The following is a 27,803-nucleotide window of genomic DNA, read 5'->3' on the forward strand; positions in this document are numbered from 1 at the left end:
CTTTCCCTGGTTCAGTCTTTTGCCAAGTGCAGGAGAAGGAAGACGAACGAGAAACAAACTCTCATTGAGGTTCTAAGAAAACAAAAGAGAGACGCAGATAGGCTTTTAACAAGTGCAGGACGTATTATGTAAGTTGTTATTGGTAATATACTATTTCTTTTATTAATACACTAAAAAGATTATTTAATTTTTTATCAAAACTTATCTCTGATGGTCTCGTGCTTGAGATTTCTCTGGGTGAATCCAGTTTCAGAGTAAATGTCCCATCATTTGATCCCAATTTTTAATATTTACTGTTGTAAAATATACTATAATACTGATGTTCAAGTCACGGTAGATTACATATGGAGCCTAAATATACTTGTATACATATACAGTACATTATGTATGTATGCTATGTATGCATTGAAAGATGGTTTCTGTCAAATAGTAAAACATTTTTTTTATTACGAAAGTGCAAGTGGTCGTATGAATTAAGATCACACTTTAATGTGTTATTTTTCATTTATGTCGTTCATTTTATCATTCAAGTCATTGCAAGACAGATTTCCTTCGTCTTACTAATTTTTATTTTATTTTAGCTCAAGACCCTAGATATGTCATTCAAAATGGTGTGCTCCAAAACAAGGGAATATGTGCTTGTTTTTCTATTATTTGTGATCTCTTTCAGCTGGTATTGAGACTCAAAATTCTGACGCCTGGTGGTAACGTCCTTGCCTGGTGATTGCCAGACTGGGGTTCGAGTCCCATTCACACTCGTTAGTAATTTTGGTCGCCGCAACCTCACCATCTTTGTGAGCTAAGGGTGGGGGTTTAGGGGAGCTTACAGGTCTATCTGCTGAGTCATCAACAGCCATTGCCTGGCTCTCCTTGGTCCTAGCTTGGGTGGAGAGGGGGAGTGGGCTCTGATCATATGTAATATGGTCAGTCTCTAGGGCATTGTCCTGCTTGATAGGGAAATGTCACTGTCTCTTGCTTCTGCCATTCATGAGCGGCCTTTTAACCTTTAATCCTTTGCCGACATGGCTTTCGACACGAGTAACTTACTGTATGTAGAACATGGAGTGTCACTAATGCCTTGTATTCAGAATATTTAGTGTGAAAGTAAAAGTAAGGCTACCACCTTCCTTTTCTTTTCTTTTTTTTTTCCCTTTTTTTTTTTTTTTTTTTAGAACGTACTGATATATACTGATTTAGTATCAGCCTATCAAGTTTAATTGCAAATTTCACTATAAATGTATAAAAACTGATATGAAGGCCATGAGAAAATATATTCTTGGAAGAGTAACTGATCAAATTGTTCCTTATATAGACTTACTTCATGTGACGAGTTGAAGATCAGGAAAAATATAAGGCCAAATATATGGAATAAAAGGCTGAAATTGAGTCTAGTGTATGGGATCTATGTCATTTTGATGATTTAGAAAAGAAACAAAATTCATAACAAGTATTTTTTACAGTAAATATTCTGTACCACTTCAGTCTTCTTATCGTCACTTTGGAAATTAAAACCTAACCATTTATTTAGAAAAAAGATAGCGACCTACCATAATGAAGAAATAAATAAATGTACAGCATTTTGCACAATTAAAGAATACCCTAGGTTGACTCAAACTGGGGTTTGAGAGTGAGGAGTACGTGCATTGGTAGAAAGAATGACCGGAAGAGCCAAAGAAAATAGAAGAAAAACGCAAAAAAACTTACTAGAAATTCGGGGCATTAAGGACCGTGTCGAGCGAGCTAAAAGGATTTTAAACTAAATCTGTGTGACAAACAATAGGTGTCACAGATTCACTAAAGTAAAGTTACAAAAATATAGAAAGATTTACATTTTTGGAATGATTCTGTAGCGAAAACAGATTTTAGATATCATGATAGAATCAATAATGTTGGTAAGATTGTTGGTTAAGTTTTATGTGAAATTTTTATAAGACGTTTTTTAATATGTAATTGAAAAAATTGTAGGATGGAACAATTAATTCAGGTTCCGAAGATTGATTGATTGAAATAATGATGATAGAAAATCGTTCGATCTCTAGCTATGACTGTAGACGGGTATTAGCATCAAAATTTGTCCGTGTAGATTTTACAATATATATATACACACACACACACACACACACATATATATAAATATATATATATATATATATATATATATATATATATATATATATATATATATATATATATATATACATATATATATATATATATATATATATATATATGTATGTATGTATATATAGATGCACACACACATATAAATATATGTATATATACATATATATATGTATATATATATATATATATATATATATATATATATATATATATATATACTGTATATATATAACCCCATTATATGTGAAGACTACATACACAGACACACAACCCCCCCCCCACACACACACACAAACACACCCACACACACACACACACACACACACATATATATATATATATATATATATATATATATATATATATATATATATATACAAGTGTGTGTGCGTGTGTGACTTACCAACTCCAAGAGACTTCACAAGCCCTGAGATCCTTGTGCCAAGATGATTCAAGACCATTAAAAAAATACTAATATTAGTGACCACTCACTTTAGATAATTCGTAACATATTCATGGGTTGTGAATTAGATATGTTTCTCTGTTTCTTATTATATATGATAATAATTGTGAAATCAGACCGTTTTGACAATATTAGTTAGATTATAATTACTCACAATATAAAAACGTGTGATATGAATTTGACAGCAAATTTAAATCAAAGGACAATAGATTATACAACTGAAGGGAATCGAAACCAATTTTGCGATGGTTTATTATATAAGAAAATAAGATCGTAAGGACAAGTGAGTCATTTTGATTTTCACTGCCATTGATTCTTCGAAGTAGTGCACATAACATCTAAATAATGTTTACATGCTGCGTTCTTTAAGGTTATTCAAATCGAAATATTCTATTCCTAGTGTGTTCTACTATTTCGATAGCATCTATTTTCGGTCAGTCCATTTTTTATAATGTTTTCAGTCATTTGTTTATACTATTATCGAAAATAGGTCAACAATTTGTCCATATCATCATCATCATATCCTCCTACGCCTATTGACGCAAAGGGACTCGGAGGATTCATTGGCTAAATTCATCAAAGGATAGCCAATTCCTTGTCATGCGCAGTGCCTATCTAACCAAGGCAAGTGACCCCTGCCGGTCCATACCGATTCCGGTAAAATCATTCGCCAGGCATTGAGAGTATTATTATTATTATTATTATTATTATTATTATTATTATTATTATTATTATTATTATTATTATTATTATTATTATTTGCTAAGATACAACCCTAGTTGGAAGAGCAGGATGCTATAAGTCCAGGGGCTCCAACAGGGAAAATAGCTCAGTGAGGAAAGGAAACGAAAAAAATAAAATATTTTAAGAAGAGCAACATTAAAATAAATATCTCCTATATAAACTATAAAAACTTTAACAAAACAAGAGGAAGAGAATTAAGATAGAATAGTGTGCCTGAGTGCACCCTCAAACAAGAGAACTCTAACCCAAGACAGTGGAAGACCATGGTATGGAGGCTATGGTGCTACCCAAGACTATAGAACAATGGTTCGATTTTGGAGTGTCCTTCTCCTAGAAGAGCTGCTTACCATAGCTAAAGAGTCTCTTCTACCCTTACAAGGAGGAGAGTGGCCACTGAACAATTACAGCGCAGTAAGAAGAATTGTTTGGTAATCTCAGTGTTGTTAGGTAGATGAGGCAGAGGAGAATATGTAAAAAATAGGCCAGACTATTCGGTGTGTGTGTGTAGGCAAAAGGAAAATGAACCGTAACCAGAGAGAAGGATCCAATATACTACTGTCTGGCCAGTCAAAAGACCCCATGACTCTCTAGCGGTAGTATCTCAACGGGTGGCAGGTGCCCAGGCCAACCTACTACCTATAGTCCATTTCTTTTATCGAGTCAGATTTGCACCGACTCGCAGCAGTGCCCTTTAAGCTCGGAAAAGTTTCCTGATCGCTGATTGGTTAGAATTATCTCGTCCAACCAATCAGCGATCAGGACACTTTTCCGAGCTAAAAGGGCACCGCTGCGGGTCGGTGCAAATCTGCATCGCTAAAAGAAATTGACTATAGTAGAAGGCCGATGAGACATCTTGTCTATCACCTTAAACCCAATTCGTCACCCTGCTGCCAGTGACTTCATCGAAATTTAGGGGGGGGCATTTCCTCCATACCCAAAGTTACCGTTACTCCATCAAGTTGCTCATCCGCTTGTACTCGTACAACCGTTGGCAAACATGGATTGCTAAGATATACCGCCTAGCACGGTAGTTGTCTATATCAAACGAGTGCATCTTCTTTTTCCGAAACGGAACGCAACTCATAAATCTGGGACAAAAAGTCTGGGCAAATGGAAGTAATGATCATAAAGTAATGAATTATATTTCCTTTCTTATTATAGAATTGTTTTCTTTTCCAGGAACTAGGAAGACGAGTTGCCGATACTGAGGGGAAATGAAGTCTTTATTGGTAATGCAACTGATAGTGTTGCTGTTCCTCGCGGGGTAAGTACAAATTTCTTGCAATTTTAAGATTAATTCTCTCTCTCTCTCTCTCTCTCTCTCTCTCTCTCTCTCTCTCTCTCTCTCTCTCTCTCTCTCTCTCTCTCTCTCTCTCTCTCTCTCTGTGCATAGATCTGAAGTTGAACACTATCGAGTTGGGCCCTTCTTTTTAAGTTCTGGGTAAAATATTAGACACAAAATTTCACGTGTTACCTTCAGTGAAAAGTATAGTTTTTTTTTTTTACATTATGCAAGTCAGTGATAAGAAAGGAATCTCCTACACTTGTTTTAGGCAACCACACATACATAACCTACACGAGAAGTCGTAGGTTTTAAATAAAGAAGTAAGTAGGCCTTTAATGCAACAGGAGAGCACATAACTCTGCCAACTCCAAAGATAAATTATTGGCCGCATAATTATTGAAAATATATTCTACTTGTCCTTGCTCCATAGACGGGGGTTGGTTTGGGGTTGCCCATAGGCCTATCTGCCAAGTCAACAGCAGCCATTGCTTGTCCTTCCCTGGCTCTAGCTTGGGTGGAGAGGGGGCTTGGACGCTGATTATATGTAAATATGGTCAGTCTATAGGGCATTATCCTGCTAACTGGGACATTGTTACTGTCCCTTGCCTTTGCCATTCATGGGTGTTAAATACCAGAGAATGTTTATATTCATTCACTTATATTCGAATTATTTTACTGATTTGACGATGATTACATGTGACTATTGGTGGTGGTCAGGATAACATAACAACAGTTTTCGACCTTTATAGACATATTGTCATAAATGTATGATAAAAATCTATAATTTTAAGGTAGGTGACTTGTGATAAAACTTTAATATCCAAGGGTGGCCGACGAAATTTTATTTTTCACCCTAAGTTGCTTTAACTTTACAAACTCGTAAGTATACACACACACACACACACACACACACACACACACACACACACATATATATATATATATATATATATATATATATATATATATATATATATATATATATATATATATATATATATACACCCCTGTATCCTTCCTATGACAAGATTTAGTGGCAGGCAGTAACTTCCAAAGAGGATGACATATCGTTATTCAATGAATAGAAGTCTTTTCAGATTACTAGTATCTCTTTATCATTATGAAACACAAGGTTTACTATTCAATTGCTTCAATAAAACTTCAGACAGTTAAAGTGATAAATAAATATGCATTTAGTTTAGGGGTACTATTATAATTACTCAGCTTGATATAAAGCCAACAATGTATGTTTTTTTTCTTTTTTTTTTTCCTTTTTTACAGATGCGTCAAAGGCATTACACAACAACGACAAATCCTGGAAAATCTGTTGGCAACATATGACGTGAACGAATGGCCGGATGCTGACTTTGATCGTAAGTACAAATGTTATTACTGTTGTATACGGGCCCAGCTGGGAACACTTCGAAATATATTTACACCGGAAAATGAGTTCCTTATTATTTATTTTTTTGTGACAGTAAATTTAAGACTCAATTAACATTCCCATCGTCTCTAATATTTCCGCCGAAGCCATGGCCAGAATTCAATGGGATAAGGTTAATTGTCAGAAAACGGGTCTCTGGCACAAAGTAACCGACGTGCCTCGTTGAACGTTCCTAAAACAGAATGGCATCCTTGGTCCTAGGGCCAGGTCAGCTGAACCAAATTTCATCAGGCATCTTAATGAAATCAAATAGTATGTTTTGGTTCGAGAAAATATAGAACAGAAACGAATTTTGTCTATGTTTTCGTCATCTAACTTTAGAGTTCAGAACTTATTATATTAAAACCTATAGGTTAGCAGAGTCCTAATAATAATTGCTGAGGCGAAAGCCATTCTCGGGTAGCGCTTTTCAATAACAAATTGTTGTTTAGACTAAAAATGCTCATTAACATGTTATCTTGAAACCAAAGTTGTTACTGAAAATAGACTTTATTCGCACTGACTTTTACACGAAATTTACTTTTTTAGGATTGGTTGCATTCGCTAAAAAAAAAAATCGTTGCATTAAGAGACTAGATAAAATTATAAATAAATGATTACAATCTGGGATACTTTTGTATAAACATCTGGAAATATTTGAACAATTTAGATATTCCAATATAGTGTTCAACGATATAATATTATAGTCTTTGGTAGTGTTCACCACAACAACGAAACATATCACGTGACCATAGCCGCAGGTGCCAAAATTACCGAAATAGCCGTGTCACTGACTCTTCTTCTAGATTTGAAGAGAAGGAAATAGCAATAAAGGATACTATGCACTACATTCTTGCAATCACGCCCGAGCAAAAATATTCCAAGTTCAAAATATCAGTCATTAGAGTCACGTAAAGACTTGACTATCATTTCTGCGCTGTATATCATGTAGAAGACGAAAGATAAATAAATACCTTCTCGTGGCGGTTTTAATCGGCAGGAGTGAGAAGGAATTCGTTATCTTTTGGCCCAGTGGAGGCATCCCAAGTAAGAATGAATTTGAGAAATGCGATTAGGATGTGAAACGTTCGGTATTTACCTGGTGGCGCTTCTGAAATGTACCTGAATTAACTTCTGGCATTTCAAGGAATGTGCAGTGAACTCGGTGCTATTCCAATTTGAGTGAGTAACCTACGACGAACCATTTAGTATTTTCGTTAACTTATAAACTTGGGTCCTCTCATGCTGTGTCATATGTGTATCATACTATCTTTATTAGCATTTTTGTGTATGTATACATAAATGCACACACATAAGCTTACATATGTGCGTATAAGTTTGAAAACAAAGGAACTCGCCAGTGTGCTCAAAATCGTGTACATGTATCAGGCAAATGGCACGCGGAAATGCCTTGCAAGTCAGACTAGGTATACGACAGGCAAGGGGAAGAAACCTAAATTCCTCAAAGAAATAATTAATGTGTGAGAGACAGGAGAAAAACGACTAATAGAATTAAATACGATCAGACTAGTAAATAGAGTGCCATTGTCTTAATGTGATTTAGAAGCACTTTAGAAAACAATAACTCCTTTAAACAAGTGTTTTCTATGAGTCATGATGAAATTAGATTAATGAATTTAAGATGATAAATAAATGTCTCTTTTTGTGTGTGTGTGTGTGTGTGTGTCTTCTAGCCACATTTTAAATGTTTTTACTATTCAGGTGAGAGATAGAATTTTTTTTTCTTCTCTTTCTCATTAGTGATTTTAAATGTTTTTACTACATACCATAGGTGAGGTGAATAGCATTGTTTTTTCTTCTTCTCATTAGTAAATAATTTCCTTGTTTCTCTTCTCGACCTAAATACTGAGTTAATTCTTATTCGTTTCCTTGTTTCCTCTTCTTTACCCCTAAAATTAGTTATCCATCTTCTTCTTCTTCTTCTTCTTCTTCTTTTTCTTCTTCTTCTTTTCTTCTTCTTCTTCTTCTACTATTACTTGTTAGTGCATCTTCTTCCTCCGGTGGACAACAAGAGAAATTCTATCTTGCTCTGTTAAAATGTTTAAAGAATGCCTTTGTTGTGGTTCTGAGTAATTAATGTATTCGTTACCAAAAGATCAGACAAAAGCCATGGCATTTTCTCTCTCTCTCTCTCTCTCTCTCTCTCTCTCTCTCTCTCTCTCTCTCTCTCTCTCTCATATTGTATGTTGTGTATCAGACTATCGGTTGAGACAATTTAACTCATTCTTTTCTAGGAAATGGGAAGAACGCATTGCGACCAAACTGTTACGAAGATTGGTTGGTCTCCTTCGAACCGAGAAATCCTTCAAGTCTTGCTTATAGACGAGGAAATGTTGTGCTGCCAAACTATGTAACCACCTGCAGAAATTTAAGACCACTAAACTCTCTCTCTCTCTCTCTCTCTCTCTCTCTCTCTCTCTCTCTCTCTCTCTCAGAGAAAATTACACTAATATCATATGGTTTTAAACATGTTATTCAACGTTAGAGATATGGAACATTTAGACTTCATCAAATTCAATTTCATAAATTTTTTTTTTTTACCATTTTTTTTTTTTTTTTTTTTTTGTAATATTTGTCTTCACAAAGAGCATTCCCCGATTTTGCATAAGGTCTATGAACCCCAATGTATTCATTTGGAACAGAAATAACTTCAAGAAAGCAATGGCTCTCGATTGTCATCAAGATAGTTCGCCAACACTTAAATTGTCCATTGAAAAACACTGCTTGGCAGAATTAAATCTAGTAACGGTATGTTTTCTCGTGTATTTATCAATAAAAAAAAAATCGGTTATGTACTACGAGAAGGGAAATTGATACTAAAGACTTTAGCAACAAGACCCATTGTGTTGTTAGAGTAAACTCTCCGTGAATAAACGACTCCTGACAATAGGCTTATGCATTGCAGTAATGGCAACTGGATAGAATTCAAAGAGGATTTGTGATTACGCAGCTATTTTGTTTCTTTTTCTAGGACCGACTGATGTGTCCGTGCAGATGTTCATCAATTCCTTTGGCTCCCTCAACGCTGCTAACATGGTGAGTTACTTTTGTTTTAACAAAGCCTCGTCACTTTCATATAGACATAATACTGTATTTATATAATTTTACTTCTTCCTTGGGAAATGCTTTGAGATGATGATACATTATGATATGATATGAAAAGTCGGCGTTGTATTTACTTTCTGACAATTATTTTCCACTGACAGGACTACAGTATCGATGTGTTTCTTCGACAACACTGGGTAGATAGTCGCCTGCAGCACTCCAGGAATAGAAGCATCACTATAAGAGATCCTGACGTACGTTCATACTTTTAATATTTATCTCCTTTATGTATGTATGTGTATATATATATATATATATATATATATATATATATATATATATATATGTGTGTGTGTGTGTGTGTGTGTGTGTGTGTGTGTGTGTGTGTGTGCATTTAGGGATAAGATATCTAAACAGAATCTTATCCAATAATAAATGAGATTTTTAAGGGTCGTTTTGAATCATGCAAGAAGGTAAATTGTTAATGTAGGTTTCACTGTTTTTATTGATAAAATAATTCAGGCTGCCGGTGGTCATTTAAAGAAAAGGAAATGAGTCGAGAGTCCATTATTGTATTATAAATTAGGTGAAGTGAAAGTGGCCGATAGCGATTGTGTATTATAAGGCTTTTATATTTAAGGAAATCATTATTCCCTTATATAAGGATAAAGATAATAGAGGTTACTACAAGGATTGCATTGTCAAAAGAATGCTTATTACGCAGTGTGTATGGATGGAGATTTAAATGAGAATGTAAAAACTGACAGATAGATTGATAAGAGCTAGTAGTATTCACTTGTGTTAGGCAGATCTATCGGGAAAAGAGCAGGATAAAGAAAACTATAAACAAGCAAAGAAAGAAGCAAGAAGAGCAGTAGCAAAGGCAAAGGGAGAGACATTAAATGAAATATAAAAAGAGATGGAAACACCAGAAGGAGAGAAGAAAATATTACGAATTGCTGAGACCCGAGATGCTGCATCCAAAGACCTGACACATATAAGGCAAATAAAAGATATCAATGGCATAGTTCTAGCAGAAGAGAGTGAAATTAAAAGAAGGTGGGAAACTTATTTTGAAGGACTATTGAATGGGGGAGAACCCAAGAACAGTATTTGAAGATGGACTCCCAAACGAGACAGTTACCATAGGAGTGACTAGAAGAGAAGTAGAACAAGCAGTAAAGAAGATGAAAAATAGTAAAGCTGCAGGACCGGATAATATACCAGTAGAGGTATGGAAAAGTCTCTGAGAGGAAGGCATAGATATCCTGTGGGACCTGACACAGAAGATCTTCAATCAGGAAAAGATGCCAGAGGAATTTAGAAGAAGCCTAATCATTCCCATCTATAAGGGGAAGGGAGACATCAAGGAATGTGGCAACTACAGAGGCATAAAGCTGATAAGCCATACTATGAAAATATGGGAGAAGATCATTGAGAAGAAACTCAGAGATGAAACAACAATTGGTGAGGAACAATTTGGATTCATGTCAGGAAGAGGGACTGTAGAAGCAATATTTGCTTTGAGACAGATGATAGAAAAACATCGGGAAAAACAAAAAGGATTACATATGGTCTTTATTGACATGGAAAAGGCATACGATCGAGTACCACGTCAGGAGCTGTGGAGATGTATGAGAGAAAAGAGTCCTTGAGAAATACGTAAGAATCGCCCAAGATATGTATGAAAGGGCAGAAGCAAATGTTAAGAACAGTATAGGCCTAACAGAAAGTTTCCCAGTAAATGTGGGAGTACATCAGGGGTCTGCATTGAGCCCTTACCTATTTGATCTGGTCATGGATGTAGTAACACAAGGTATTAGAGATCAGTCTCCTTGGTGTATGCTTTTTGCCGATGATGTTATACTGTGTAGCACTAGGCGAGAGGTAGTAGAAGAGAAACTGGAGGAGTGGAGAAGAGAAATGGAAAATAAGGGATTGAAGATCAGCAGGAAAAAGACAGTGTATTTGAGATTGGAAAATGGCGAGAATGGGGAAGTTAGTTTACAAGGAGAGAGATTGAAAAGGGTTAAAAATTTCAGGTATTTAGGATCAACAGTTACAGAAGATGGTGATCTGGGGACAGAAATAAACCACAGAATACAGGCAGGATGGAAGAATTGGAATAATGTGCGTGGAGTACTATGCGACAGGAAAGTAGGGGTTAAGTTGAAAGGTAAAGTACACCGGACAGTTGTGAGACCGGCAATGATGTATGGAGCGGAGATGTGGGCAATAAAGAAGACAGAAGAGAAGAAGATGGATGTGGCAGAGATAAGAATGTTGAGATGGATGTGTGGGGTGACAAGAAGAGATAAGATACGGAATGGGGTAATTAGGGGTACCACAGGAGTTAGAAAACTATCAGATAAGATCCAAGAAAGTAGACTGAGGTGGTAGGGTCATGTCATAAGAAGAGATGAACAGTATATTGGGAGGAGAGTGATGGAAATGGAGGTACAGGGAACGAGAAGGAGAGGGAGGCCAAAGCGAAGGTGGATGGACTGTATCAAGGATGACCTTCGATCAAAGGGATTAACTGGTGATGAGGTGTGGGACAGAGGTAGATGGAGAAAGTTGACCATAAACATCGACCCTACATAGAAGTGGGAAAAGATGTAGACAAAGAAGAAAGAAGTAGAAGTATTCACCTGTGTTCCAGAAATCTGCCCCTGTGTCTGCCAGCCAGGGACCCTTGTGCCATGTGCGCAACGAATACCAGGATAGCCCTGTCTGAGCTACTTTTGTGCGAGAACAGAGCTTAATTATACGAGAGTATGAGGAATGTTGGTTTACTCACTGACTTGATTTATGGTTAACTCACCCACTTGGCTTATGCATGTAGTGCAACATGTACCACTTGCTAGAACAGAGGAGCAATGATATAATGTTAGATTATGAGTGAAGTGAGTCACGGTAGAGCAAAGACTAATTGAACTAAGTTGTTGATTACATAATTAAAAGAATGCAACGACACACACGCAAACTTACGTAGCAGAGGGTGGGGTAACTAAAGGGTTCTTGGCTGGTGGGTGGAGCAATCAAGGAATGAAACATTTTTGGGTCAAAAGTCGGAAGACTGCCAAGGGTTAAGCATTATGGAGTTATGCGATGAAAGTGATATGTGGTAAATATGTGTTTATTATAAAAAAAGGTATAATTTATATGTTTATGTGTACAAAAGGCCTAAATGTTGCTACTCAATTTAGATATGTTTTTGTTATAACTACATCTGCGACAGCTGATTTAATATGCTTTTATTCATTATTCCTTCATGAAATATGTATTAGGTAGCCTCTTTGCTGACGTACCTACCTTCCTCATTACATTTTCCCTTCGAATACCAGATGCAGAAAAGGATTTGGCGGCCGGACACTTACTTCCACAACGTGAAAGACGCAGAGTTCCATGTTGTGACAATGCCCAACATTCAGTTCAGAATTGACGGTACTGGACACATCCTCTACAGTGTAAGGTTGGTTTTATTTTCTTATATGTTGTATTTGACGAAGTATATATGCATACACATATTTATGCTCAAAAACTGTTCAAGTAAACATGACAAGTGCTTATCATCATAGATTTGAGTTTGTGGCTTTTCTCAGTACGTAGATAGTTGTTTAGTATATGTCAGTTGTAGTTCTCTTGTGCTATGTGATGCTATTGATTGCATACAAATGGGTGAGAATAATGTGCTGCCTGCAGGTCCAATGCTAAGCAATTTATACATTGAATGTCAGGTACTATTGAAGAGTGCAGATCTATTTACTCCACTAACATCACAGTCAGTAATACAAGACGAAATTTAACTAGATGCACTCATAACATTGGGCATAATAGAGCGATATTTCACTTGAGCTTGCCTGTAAGCTAGAGCATGAGATTATATGTTTGTCTTGAAATATCCATCATTTCTTAGAATTTTACGGTTTTGCATGAGGTTTTTACTGCCTAAGTCCAGAGTATTATTGCTATGATTGCCATTAATTGTCTGCCAAAAAATATACTGTTATCTGTTCCTGGATGCAAAACCAGTGTATCAGTTCTGTTTTTTTTTTAATGTAATCTGTAAAATGAGAAATAATCGTAATTAATTTCTAGTTTACTGATGAGAGATCCAGAAATTATATGTTAAAGGAAGTTTTGTATGTTAGGCATGCAAGATCTTACCTCAAAAATTTGAAAAAGTTGTAGTGTTTATTTCAGGAATTCTAGAACATCTAAGAATGTGTTCATATACCCTCTAGATAAAAAAGTTTCTGTATACAAAAAAAACTCATTTTACGAAACAACATGCAAAGATTTTTTTTTCGTCTCATATTACGAAATAAAAAAAACTCAGGATACGAAACGAAATTCGCTTAAAATTTCAAAATCATGTTACATGTAAAACACGACTCATTATACAAAAAAAAAAAAAAAAAAAAAAAATCCTGTTAAGAAAGCCACTCCGGAACGAATTAATTTCGTATCCTGAGGTATTACCTTACTAGTTTTTATTACTAGTTACAATATTAAAAGCAATGAATTTATTTATTTCATAGAGATCTTCCTTTAGGTTTTGGAACCCTTTGCATTGTTGATCATATTTTGAAGTAATTAGAGTAAAATTACTTTGATGTTTTGAAGTCTGCTAGCCACAGCCTTAGATTTTTTACTGCTAAGCTGACCGATTATGTTTTGCATTTTACTGTTTTTCGTTTCTTTTTTTATTCTCATTTTGTTAGGAGCTCAATGACAAGTTTCTTTTATCTATTCATATCACTCGAATAAAAATGGTAACTATGACTGTTTTGTCATGTCAAAACACTAATGTTAAAGCCATGCTTGCACTGTTAAAAAACCTGTAATTTTAATTGGATATTCTCCGTGAAAAATATACTGTTCTCAGCCGTATTTCAATAAAATACAGGTGATCGTAATTTTTACCCTAGATTGTTATTATCTTTTACGGGTTGGTGACCATAATATCACTCCTTAACATCAATATATCTGTTTTTAAAACGGTAAATATCTGGCAACATTTATTCTAGTATTTTTGCCCTGTTTTTTGCGGTAAATTTTTGACTGTGTGGTATTAATATCCAATAGGTGATTACAAATTACTTCTGTTAGTGTTTGATTATAAACTTGAGTTGCAGAAAGTAAATACATTTATGTTTTATGTGCAATAAACGTGCTATTTAATCTAATGTTATACCAGTTTATGAGATACTTTTATGAGAATGATCCCTTATTATGTGTTGCGCCCTTGCGCCTGTTTTTGTAAGCTTATTTTGGAACCAAAACTTAAATAAATAATTTCTATCCACCAACATGACGTACCTCAGCATAACAGTGAGCTTTGTTGAGCTTAACTAACATTTCTTACCATTTATTCTTTTAAACTACAGGCTTGAGAAAGCCTATAAAAGACTTAAAGTACTACTTAGATAAATCAATTTAATTAAACATATTACGCACAATCTTATAAACCTTCAAAACCACTTTAAACCAAAAGACAATGCTCAGAAATTGTTCAAGGAGGAACCTTCCCCTCCAGGTTCTCCCACATTATTTTGCCAGACTGATGAGCCATTGTCTCTGAAAGCTTCAGGCTGAATCCTCTGGTATTCTAGAACGTGTGACCTGTTCTCATTATTCTCCGCAGGGTCACCGCCGAGCTATCTTGCAATTTGAAGCTCGAGCACTACCCATTCGATGAACAGTCTTGCCTTGCTCATCTCTCTTCTTGTAAGTAGGTTACTACGCTACAGTGGAACAAAAGTAGGTCCTGTAGGCTGGACTCCAACTTGAGATTTTTTTCGTCGGGTGGCGTGGATTGGTGCTAGATACCTCCAGAAAATATAACACCTCGCCATCTACTGATGGTCACATTTTCAAGAGGTATCTAGCAACAGTTAGTGTCGCTCGACGAAAAGATCGCAAGTGGGAGTCCAGTCTAAAGCTTGGGAAGTTAAAAGCTAAGGCCATTTGTCTATTTTTAGTATATTCTTTTTGCTATATATGGAAACTCAATCAGTCGATCAAATTTTGAAGTATATTGAGGGAATTTACATGCTACATTGAACAACTTCGGGCAAAATTTAAAGAATAAGAGTAGGCTATCATTTTCGATTGACTAAGATTACAATTGGTAATTCCTGTACTCTTCTATGTGATGAATGGTGGCAGAGATACCACACTTTGGAGAATCATTCTCTGTTTAAGATGGTCTTCTTTTATTAAAGAGGACTGTCAGACCATTAGTTTTGCATTTTTAGCTTCTCATTCTTTAGGGTGGCATTGAAAGTGTAAAGTAAAGATTTTCAAATTTTACAGTACAATTAATTATTTATAATGGCTTTTTAAAAAGGTTTGTGCATTTAGACCACTTAAATAGCTAACATACTTACAAATAAAAATGTAGCTGTTGATAGACAGAAAACGCTTTCATTCAACTACAAGTATACTGAATGTCAAGACTTAACAATGACTTAACAACGTAATATCTTCTTTAATTGTATTATAGAAACTGTGTGAATAATGAGCCAATTATGAAACATAATGAATAGCTGGGAGACCTTATTGCTCTGAGACCACGTGAATAACAAGGCTAAGAGGGACATGTTTCCAAAGTAGTTTCTGAAGTTTTTAGCCGTTTATTATCTCAGAAAAGTTCATCGATTATTCAAAGCTAAAATCTCTCCTGCTTCGCATCTATTGCTTTTTGTTTGTTCCTTACTAACTTCTTGCTTGTATCTTCCAGTTTTAGGCTAGAAGATCTTGCATATGACTGATTTGGCCACCCTTTGCTAACTAAGCTAACCTTAGTTTGCCAATGGAAACTTGTGCATGACTATTAATCCAATTCTAGCTTACTAGGTGGCAGGCCATTGATTTTAATCGCTACCTCTGACCAAGTTTTGTTCTGACTAGTTTTAATTGATTTTAAACTGCATCATTGCTTAGTATTGTTCCTCCATTTTTTTCTCTATCATTGTGCCAAATTGAAACACCTTCAACATATTGTTGCCCTTTTGGATTTATGTCAGTCATATGAATGACATCATGATACTGTGAGGTACGGACAAATCAGGAAATGTCTAAAAACAAAAGCATGACTACTTTTTTTTTCTTTATTACATAGGATGAATAGGTGTATTATCAGGAATGAAGATTCTGTATTTTATAGTGATTGAAAGTAATGGAAGATCTGGCTTATTTGCTTTCACATCACTTTAACATGGTTAAAATACATATCTGGACCTTTTTCCAGTTGATATAGCAGGTAGATTACACCTATTACCGTCATATTGACTCACCTTTGCGGTTAATGTTCACAGACCTATACTTTCAATCAACAATATCAATTGTTAGTTTTTCTCCTTAAAGTATTTGTTTATTTAACAACGATGTTACCACATTAAAGGTGTAGAATATATCAGAAGCATATTCATAGTAACAGTAGTAATTTCACAGAAGTGAATTTTTTCCCACAATGACAAAAGGCTCATGCGTGACGTTCTTGGTTTCTCCAAGGTTACGTGGCAAGCGCTAACGCTTTCGTCACACTGAATTCTACGATATCAGCATGTAGATGGGAAATGTGAAAATGTAGGCTGATTAATAACTGCTTTAAACAAGACATCCTTACCCAAATAAAATGTCCTCTATTTTATTTAGATATACTGACAATAGACTGAGTAGAAACATTTGGTAGTGTCGTATTATAATGAATTTTCAGTTTTAGGAAATATGACTAGGAAACGTGGTGTTTAATTTTACTTATGTTATTGATCTAAGTAAATCTGTCAACGCAATACTTTTAATTCTATTAGAGAAACTGGTTTACCAACAGGCAGTTGTAAAACTCAATGAAAGTTGAAGTCTTTAATCTGGTTTTACTTTTTATTTCGTATTATTTCGCCCTTATCATTGATCGAGAATCTCTCCTTATCTATGTTCTTAATGTTATCCACTATCTCTTAGTCATCTTAAATTTCCATTATGCTGAATAAGAATGAATGTTAATTTTCGCATGTAAATTCTGTATTCTAAACTAAATTATTATTATTATTACCATTATTATTTAAGCTACAACCCTAGTTGGAAAAGCAGGATGCTTTAAGCCCAAGGGCTCCAACTGGGAAAATAGCCTAGTGAGGAAAGGATATAAGGAAACTACAAGAGAAGTAATTAACAATTAAAATAAAGTATTTTAAGAACAGTAACAATAATGAAATAAATCTTTCATATGTAAACTATAAAATAAAAAAAAAGCAGAAGAGAAATAAGATACAATGATGTACCCGAGTGTACCCTAAAGCAAGAGAACTCTACCCCCAAGACAGGGAAAGATCATGGTACAAGAGCAATAAAAATAATTAGTGAGGACACCGTGAATGAGAAAGTAGAAGGATTAAAGGATTGGCAAGGAAAGCAAACTACAGTATAATAAAGTTATATTCCTATAGTTAACGTTATAGTCAATTCTTTTTAGTAAGGCAGATTTGCACCTACTCGCAGGGGTGCCCTTTTAGCTCGGAAAAGTTTCCTGTGCGCTGATTGGTTGGACAAGATAATTCTAACCAATCAGATAGGAAACTTTTCCAAGCTAAAAGGGCACCGTTGCGAGTCGGTGCGAATGCGCCTCATTAAAAAAAGAAAAAAAAATGAGTATAGTACCATGACACTAATAATATAAGGCAACCCAAGTCATTAATGTAAAAATCACGTTTTCAAATCAAAATAATATTTGAATTCTCAGATGAAAACTGGTCAACTTATCATTATAATAGAAACGGAACAGAACGCTAAGTAACGGGTGGGTTAAGAGTTAGAAGTTTTCCTTTCTTGACTGAAGGTTAATAGGCCTATCCATGTGAGGCCTATTACTTCTTGTAACGAGGAACCAGCTTTATATTAAACAAGGACCGAGTTTGGTTACTTGCTTCGCAGTAAGGGTGTGACAGGGTGCACTTCCTCAAAGTGAGGTGTGCCAGGAATCCCTGTGTCCAACCGTACTTATATGCAGTACTCGATACCTAGACCTATAGGTTTTTTGCAAAAAGATCATTTACCAAATGATCCTTCATTCTATATCAGCCTTCTTCTTTTTCTTCTTCTTCTTCTTCTTATTCTTCTTCTTCTTCTTCCTGTATATTATATGGAGATCTTATTTTTCTTATATCCTCTCTCTTCCTATCTGTCTGTTGCATCTTGCATCAGGATAACGGCAAAACTCAGTTGCAGTATGAACTTCAAGCACTTCCCATTTGACTCGCAGGACTGCCACGTTCTCGTCAGTTCTTGTGAGTAAACAGATCTTGCATTTTTTTCCCAACTCGTTTGATTTCGGAACACCTTTCATTTCAATATCCCTGGAGTTATACCTTGCTATTAACGGTGTTCGTGTAAGTCCCTTAAAACTGAAAGTTTTTAACAGCCCGCTTATTCCCTCCAACCTTCCGTGTTTGCAGTTCTAAAACGTGATGAACTTTTCTGTCAAAGTTATGGAAATTTTAATACTGATGTGGTGAAGGTTTTTGTTCCTGGGAATTGTGGGTTTTTGATAAGCTAGGATTACTCTAATGATATAAATTGAATATGTCTTTCTTTAAACATATAACGAAAATGTTATCTAAATAACCTGATTTATTCATTTATACAGATACCATAACTGGTTTTCCAATGTTGTTTATTTAACTATATCAAACCATTATACGTACTAACATTCTTTTTGGCTTTTCTAATTCTGTTCTTAAATATCATAGTTTTTTATTTTTTTTTATTTTTTTTTTACAGATGAGATAAACTAAAGAGTTCCCTTTCTAATTGAAAGTAAAGTGGCGGGGAAACTGAAATAAATTAATAGAATAAGAGAAAGGAAAGTGACAGACCCACTTGCCTAGTTTGAATTACCTCAAAATACAATTTTTTAATAACTGATGTATTTTTTCTTACTAAAACGGATAATTATATTGAATGCCTTTTTAATCAGTGTCCAAGGATGTGTGACTGTTCTTCACATACGAATTTAACTTCGGTTTGAAAATGAATTTGTCTTCTTTTTAATCATATACAGAATGATTAGTTATTTGTGTTACACCAAAAAAAAAATGTTTTATCTAAACGTTGCGATCAGGCTTTTGATATATATATATATATATATATATATATATATATATATATATATATATATATATATATATATGTGTGTATATCTACACACACACATATCTCTCTCTCTCTCTTTCTCTCTCTCTCTCACTCTCTCTCTCTCTCTCTCTCTCTCTCTCTCTCTCTCTCTCTCTCTCTCTCTCTCTCTCTCTCTCTCTCCGATAAATTGGTTCATACGTATCTTCTCTATTATTATTATTATTATTATTATTATTATTATTATTAGGCTATTAGATAAGCTACAACCGTAATTGGAAAAGCAGGATGCTATATACCCTAGGGCTCCAACAGCTATTATAAGAAAAAGGCGAAGGTGGAATTTTGAAAATACTATATAGCCTAGCCATCAAGAAATCGAATAAGACTTTGATATAAATAATTACTGAATAGAGTGGCCTTAGTAAGCTCTACTCTAATGTCTCAAATTAACTTATCGTCTTTTCTCTATTTTTTTTTCTTTTTTTTTTTTATTATATTTGTCAATAAAATGCAACGTTACTTATTTTTTGTGATGTTTTGATTAAACGTAATGTAAACTCCTTCGAAAAGAAGGCCAACAAAAATGCATAATTACGTTATGAATGTAACTTGTTAACTCTTGGAAAATTTCTATAGGCCTACCCTACATCATCCTTTTTCAGTAAGATTTGCGAGTAGGCCTACTGTGCAGGTAAACATCAAATTGATATGAGATAATTCTTCTTATCTTTATTCTTAAATTAAGTTTGTGATAAGTAACATCATATTGCCCTTTAATTGTTATTTCTTTGATCTCAAATGACAATATTTAATAGAATGGAAACGATTGTATTATAATTACATGCCATTATTATCTTTGGTGCTATTTTATTATTATTATTATTATTATCATTATTATTATTATTGTTATTATTGTTGTTGTTGTTGTTGTTGTAAATACTTGATATAAGTGTGAGGTTAAACTATTGGGCGGTAATTTTTCAGGTCTTTTGTGGTTCCTGTCTTGTGGAGTCTTGTTTAGAAAAAAAATGGCAATGAATTTTAGAAGAAAAAATGTACATCCATTTCCATAAACTGTTCTCTTTCTTCAGCTGATCACCATCTTCCCCCCCCCCTCTCAAATCCATCAATTCCTATTGAAAACTGGCCCACAGTAATAAGATATTACTTGCTAGTTTGTAGGCCTACATAGAAAAATTACCTATAAAAAGAAAGCTTTAGGATTGATGTGCTTCCTGTATAGATATCTTCCAGTGTTCTAAAAGATTCTTCTATTCCTTGTTTTTGAAGGGCTCTCATTACTGCTGATGTTTTGACAGAATCAAAAGCTTTCTCATAATCTATATGTGCCATACATTGTGGTTTGCCTTACTCTGTTGATTTCTCCATCATCTGGTTAATTACATGGATATGGTCAGTTGTTGAATACCCACTTCTAAAGCCTCCCTGCTTTCTTTGTTGATTAGAGTCTAGCTGTGATTTAACAAATGGTTTACCAGCAAAGTGAAATTATGCATTTTCCGTTCCAACAGATGCTAGCACAGATGAGATCGTTAACTACCACTGGGTGGAAGGGATTCCAATCGATCTGCCAGATGATCTTGAGATAGCTCAGTTTGACCTCTTAAACTACTATCCAGTTGAAGAAGTGATGCCTTTACAAACAGGTTTGTTGTTGTTGTTGTTATTATTATTATTATTATTATTATTATTATTATTATTATTATTATTATTATTATTATTATTATTATTGTCATTTAGTTTTTGTATTCTTTAAAGTTGTTTATTTGTTTATTATTATTATTATTATTATTATTATCATCATTATTATTATTATCATTATTATTATTATTATTATTATTATTATTATTATTATTATTATCATTATTATTCAGTTTTCTAATTTTTAAAGTAATTTATTATTATTACTACTACTGGCTATGCTACACCATTAGTTGGAAAAGCAGGATGCTATAAGCCCAAGGGTTCCAACAGGGAAAATAGCCCAATGAAGAGAGTCATAATGAACATATAAAATACTGTGCCTGTGTTGAAGTTAGTGTTCAATAAAGAGAGGAAGAAAGAGTTCCCTGAAGATTAAGTGTGAGAGTAGACTGCCTCAGTCCAATGTTGAAGCCTGGTCCGGTTCCTCGATATTATAGACTGTACAGGTGTACCGGTTTCAAATTACCCCCTCCAAATCTTACCCCCCGGTAATTTGAAACCGGATTCAAACTACCGGGGGGTAACTTGATACCGGTTTCAAGCTAACCCCGGGGGTAATTTGAAACCGGTTTTATGCTACCCCCCTGGTTTCAAATTACCCCCCTCGTTTTTGCGCAGGATCTCATCATTTATGAATATTAATAAATTGCTTTTAATCAGGGTCAACACAATCATTAGGTTATATGTATATACATGTATTGTTTCACCTATTGGTATCGTTTATCAATATCCAGCCTTTATCCGTCTTATGTTTATATCTTAGCTAATAAATGTCGGATATTCCATCATCAGTCATGGGCGCACATTTTTCCGAGACAGGAAGACTAGGTGAAATTTGATTTTGACGGTTATTTTATCCATTATTTGAAATATTTCATAATTATATTGCAAGCAAATATTATATAAGGTATAATAAACATATTGACCATAAGTATATATGTATACATATACATACATATATATATATATATATATATATATATATATATATATATATATATATATATATATATATATATATATATATATATTTATATATATACAGTATATATATATATATATATATATATATATGTATATATATATATATATATATACTATATATATATATATATATATATATATATATATATATATATATATATATATATATATATATATATATAATACATGTATATGTATTTGTATGTATGTTGTAAATACTATATCATTCATGATATCTGTAAATAATTTACACTTTTAATAAAGCAAGATTGTAAGCAATTATAACAGTTTTAATAAAACATGGTACAGTACATGCTGTTTGCTTCTACTGTACTTACATTGGTTGTTTGTATACGAAAACACCTGGACTACGGAAAAGTCTTTACACTTTATAGCCCTCTATGGATGACATTGAACACAGCTTGTGTTAATCTCACAACTGTTGTTACTGATTTTAGCCTAAAGGCAGGCAGCTGTGTGTTATCATGGGCTAAATCAAATCCTATTTAAACCATCTTCCAGAGTAGTAAGTGATGGATTCGTGTATGGATTTTTTTTCTCTGTTGTTGATCTCGAAATGGAAAATTATTGAAAAACGGTGTCATAAAATGTTGAAGAATTTTACCTGAAATGTATCATAAAATGAATAGAGCTAACAGTAGCTTACACAACGTTAATTCTGTCTGCACGACGACATGCATGTTGGTAATTTATATTTGAGCTTTTATTTTTTACGTGCATAGCATCCAAATACTACGAAGTTACTATGCATTATCAGTGACAGAATAAATGAATAAACAAAGAGATATATGGACACAAGGAGTTCTATTGTTATATTGCAACTATGGGTATGGTCAAACCATTTTAAGAGCAAACTCGGAGCCCAATAGCGGCATTGCCAGTTCTCTTGGGTCATTTTCAAAGCACACCTGGCTTGACCGCTTTAATCTATGGGCGAGCCAAGAATAGGAGAAAAGGGTCAACTAATAAGTCATTCACCAGGATTTGAACGGTCTAAGAATATAATCCTTTAATTTGATACTCTCCCTAAATTGTTTCCTTCGTTCTTTTTGTTTGCAACCACGTGGTGACAAGTTGAAACTCTTAAATATAACAAATAGCAAAATTGTTATAAAACGATCAACATACTAACAGAAATAATCTTAATTTTGATATCAAATGAATTAATTTCTCAATTCTGATTGATTATTAAAAGACAGGATTCTTTACAAAGGATTTAATTAACTATGTTTAATATGGTATATTTACGTAGGTGATTGTATTGTTTTAGAATTTATCTAATTAATCGACAAAATTAATTTCTTTACAACAAAGGTTATATTAGCAAACGTGGTTATGGTGACTTCGTCAGATAAAGTTAGTGCTATCACAAAAGATTCAATAAATTAGTTCATTCAGACCATTTTCGTGTCTTCCTTTATAATGTTATCAGTATGCTTAATACCCTTGACCCAATTTGCCTTGCAAATCTGAAACAAAGTCGTTTTTTATAAGTTGGCTGCATCTGTGACACGTTTGATTGCTTGTTCAATTCCAAATTTAACAATTTAATTACCATTTTCCCATTTTTTTTCTTAATATTTAATTTAGTAAATATTTTTTTCCATGTAATGCTAAAACAGCGTTCATTATGATGGTTTTGATTTCAAATATTTTTACGGGTAATATCTATCTTTTTTTACTTAATGATTGTTTTGTATAAAGTTAGATGCGTCATAGTTTGTGTTTAATTGAAAGATAAGGCCAGTTAATTAAAAATTTAAAAAAAGATAAAATCTCGACAATCACGCGCATACTTAAATGAAATAAAGTTTTACCTCACCGTGATCACTAAACCTTAAATGAAAGTCTGTAACTTCAAATATTGTGAATTAGGGAATTATATGACACTTTAGGTCTTAAATACGAAAATATCAACAATCACACGAACAGAAATAAAATAAAATTTTACCTCGCCTTTATCACAAAACCTTAAATTACAGTCTGTGACTTTTAACGTGTCATATAATTCACTAATACAATTTTTGGTCTTAAATACCAGATTAAACTACTTTTCCTACTGCTGCGAAGCCAACAATAAATGCATGATACATATTTGCGATGTCACATGAATTATTTATCATTCTGATGAGGGGGTAACTTGAAAACAGAGGGGGTAACTTGAAACCGGTTTCAAACTACCCCCCCCCCGGTATTCTGAAACTGGTTTCAAGTTACCGGGGGGTAATTTGAAACGGGGGGTAACTTGAATCCTTTACACCGGCCCACTGAAATGTGTGACTGACTCGGTCCGCTTTGATTTGAGACGAGTCTGCCATAGTCCAACATTGGATACTAGTTCGGTTTAAAGGTTTAAATGCCACTCATGAATGGCAGACGCAAAAGAGTGACATTGGCCTAGCAAGCAGGACAAAACCCTAGAGACTGATCTTGCATACTTATGTTCAGCACTCAAGTCCCCTCTCCACCCAAGCTACAACTAAGGAGGGTCAGGCAACGGCTGCTGATGACTGAGCAGGTAGACTTATAGGCTCTCTCCCCCTGCATCCTTAGCTCACAAGGATGGTGAGGTTGCAAATGCTAAAGAAACTATCGAGTTTGATGAGGACTTAAAGCCCCGTCTGTCGATCACCAGGCAGGGACGCTTCCAATAGGCCGCCACAACAACAGTAGCCATTGTCTGACCCTCCCTTGCCCTAGGTAGAGTGGAGAGGGGTTTTGGGCGTTGATCATGTGTATATGTGGTCAGTCTCTAGGGCATTGTCATTCATGAGCGACATTTAAAACCTTTAAATTAGTGTCTTTAACTCCCGCATGTATTATGGATATCTTTTAATACTTTACGAACTCTCTTATTTCATCTATTTATTTCCAGGAAACTTCAGCTCCCTCAAAGTAGACTTCCAACTGCGACGTCAGAACGGGTACCACATCCTGCAAACATACGTTCCTACTGTTTTAATCGTCTCGATCTCGTGGGTTTCCTTCTGGTTGGATCCTACGTCCGTGCCTGGAAGAGTTTCCATCGGTGTCACTACGTTGCTGACACTCACCACTTTGGCTGGTGGCATTCGACAGCAGCTTCCTCCTGTCTCGTATATCAAAGTAAGTGGGTTTGTGGGTTTATTATATATTGTGTATAGTCACAGCAAGGTGAAAAATTAGCCAAAGCCAATACGATCAGTGAAAGTGGAGGAAATATCCTTTGATGTAGAGGTACAAGCCTACAACCCAGCCACTGAGGGGCGGGAAAGGGGGGGGGGGGGGCAAGCCAGACTCAACTTGGTGCCGGTGCCAAGCCCGGGTATATGAGAAAGCTGGTCTTAAACATCGACCCCACATAAAAGTGGAAAAAGATGCAGACAAAGAAGAAGAAGAAGAAGAAGCCACAGCAAGGTGCGATTGTTTTTCATTTGTTGTTATGAGACCATTTTTTGTGATTTACCGTGTTTGTTTACTTAAGGGAAAGGATTAATTTATTCATTTGTATGAGGTATCTTTCTGAACTAGCATATTTGAATATTTGAACTAAGGAAAATAGCTTAATATATTCATTGATATGGGGTTTTACTTTTGTGAATTACCTTCTTTGTTTACTTAAGAAAAACACTTCATTTATTCATTGTTATAATGTTTTTTTTTAGAATTACCTTCCTTTTTTTTTTTACTTAAAATAAGAAAACATTTTTCATTTATTCATTGATATGAGGTATTTTGATTTTTGAGTTACCAACTTTGCATATTTAAAATGAGGAAAAAAGGCTACATTTATTCATTGACATGAGACATATTTTGGTGAATTAGCATCTTTGCAAACTTAAACTAAAGACAAAATGGAACTTTCCCATAAGAACTTTTGAATTATTTAAGAGAATTGTGATTTAATAAACAAGGGTTGTGGTGGCCTAATAGGTAACGTCCTTGCCCGGTCAAACGTCAGACTGGGGTTCAAGTTCTGCTCAAACTCTGTAGTTCCTTTGCTCGCTGCAATCTCACCATCCTTGTGAGCTAAGGATGTGGAGTTTAGAGGGAGCCTATAGGTCTATCTGCTGAGTCATCAGCAGTCATTGCCCGGCCCTCTTTGGTCCTAGCTTGGGTGGAGAGAGGACTTGGGCGCTAATCATATGTATTTATGGTCAGTCTCTATGGCATTTTCCTGCTCGATAGTGCAATGTTACTGTCCCTTGTCTCTGCCACTCACGAGCGACCTTTAAACCTTAAACATGATTATTATGGTCTCAATTCAACATAAGGCTAACCTTAATAGAACATTTTTTGTAGCCGCATAGTGTATTTTTATTATTATTATTATTATTATTATTATTATTATTATCATTATTATTAGTAATACTAGTTTTATTATTATTATTATTATTATTATTATTATTATTATTATTATTAGTAGTAGTAGTAGTAGTAGTAGTAATACTATTTTCATTGTTATTATTATTATCATCATTATTATTATTATTATTATTACCATTAGTATTATTATTATCATTGTTATTATTATTATTATTATTATTATTATTATTATTATTATTATTATTATTATTATTATTATTATTATTATTATCATTACTATTATTAATATTATTATTATTATTATTATTATTATTATTATTATTATTATTATTCTTTCAGGCAATCGATGTCTGGGTTGGCATGTGTATGATCATGGTATTCGGGGCCCTGCTGGAATTCACCCTCGTCAACTGGTTGGCCAATAAGAAGTTGGTGGATAACCAGACTTGTAAAATTGTAAGATAATTTATTCCATCATATTTCAATTCCGTTTGAAAATAGATTTTACTGAGTGATTTAAAATTAATTCCAAGATTTTCTCTTAATGTCAGCCGATTATGATATATTTATGTGACTAAAATTGATAAGATGAAATTTTATAAATACATACATATATATATATATATATATATATATATATAAATATATATATATATATTATATATATATATATATATATATATATATATATATATATATATGTATATATATACATATATATATATTTATATATATATGTGTGTGTATTTATATATATACATATATATATATATATATATATATATATATATATATATATATATATATATATATATATATATACATATATATATATATATATGTATATATATATATATATATATATATATATATATCAAGATTTTCATTTTATATTAACCGATTATATAATATTTGCCTCTGACTAAAGTTGGTGGGATTAATTTCATGAAATTTAAGAAATCATAAATTTTCTTTTAATATTAACCCATCATGATATAATATATGCCTTTGGCTATAATTGACAAGATTAAGTTTCCTCAAATTCTAAAAGATATGAATTTCAAAATTTCCTTTAGAAATTAACCGATTATGAAATATTAGTCAAACTAAAATTGATGAGATTAAGTTTTCGATGATTTCATCAAATTCTGTATAATTTCGGCTATCACTTATCATCAATTCTGAAAGTATTTAATAAAGTTTTAGTATTTTTTCAACAACTACAATTTTCACGGTAGGTATTTTATGTTTCCGCATTCCTTTTTGCAGATTCCAGTATGCAAATCAGACGAAGACGAAGAGGCTCCCAAAACATATGTCAATCAAGCCCACTTCATCGATCGAATTAGCCGAGGTCTATTTCCGGGGTCGTTCCTACTCTTCAATCTCATCTATTGGCCTTATTACCTGTCAAATGGAATGCATGAGTGATCCGTCCTCATCTACAAATTTCGTATGCTCCAGATATGAGTTCCATCAAATATGATTTTGTTATCGATACATAAAAAATTCTTTTGAAAGAA

General features: G+C 33.9%; 1 protein-coding gene across 4 annotated transcripts; it reads left to right on the top strand.

Moving 5' to 3' along the window:
* Window positions 1–27,803, top strand: LOC137651910 (glutamate-gated chloride channel alpha-like). 4 transcript variants are annotated; one of them, XM_068385113.1, is made up of 11 exons: window positions 1–128; window positions 4,511–4,595; window positions 5,898–5,989; window positions 9,032–9,096; window positions 9,267–9,359; window positions 12,453–12,580; window positions 14,756–14,838; window positions 20,778–20,912; window positions 24,851–25,080; window positions 26,620–26,736; window positions 27,550–27,803. In XM_068385113.1, the coding sequence occupies exons 2-11, from the start codon at window positions 4,546–4,548 to the stop codon at window positions 27,709–27,711; spliced, it is 1,155 nt and encodes a 384-aa protein (XP_068241214.1). In that variant the 5' UTR covers window positions 1–128; window positions 4,511–4,545; the 3' UTR covers window positions 27,712–27,803. The 4 variants fall into 4 exon arrangements, with proteins under 4 accessions (XP_068241214.1, XP_068241215.1, XP_068241217.1 ...); XM_068385114.1 differs by lacking the exon at window positions 14,756–14,838 and adding an exon at window positions 18,316–18,398; XM_068385116.1 differs by having other exon boundaries at window positions 14–128; window positions 4,518–4,595.

Source organism: Palaemon carinicauda, chromosome 13 (assembly GCF_036898095.1).
Source record: "Palaemon carinicauda isolate YSFRI2023 chromosome 13, ASM3689809v2, whole genome shotgun sequence".
NCBI lineage: Eukaryota > Metazoa > Arthropoda > Malacostraca > Decapoda > Palaemonidae > Palaemon > Palaemon carinicauda.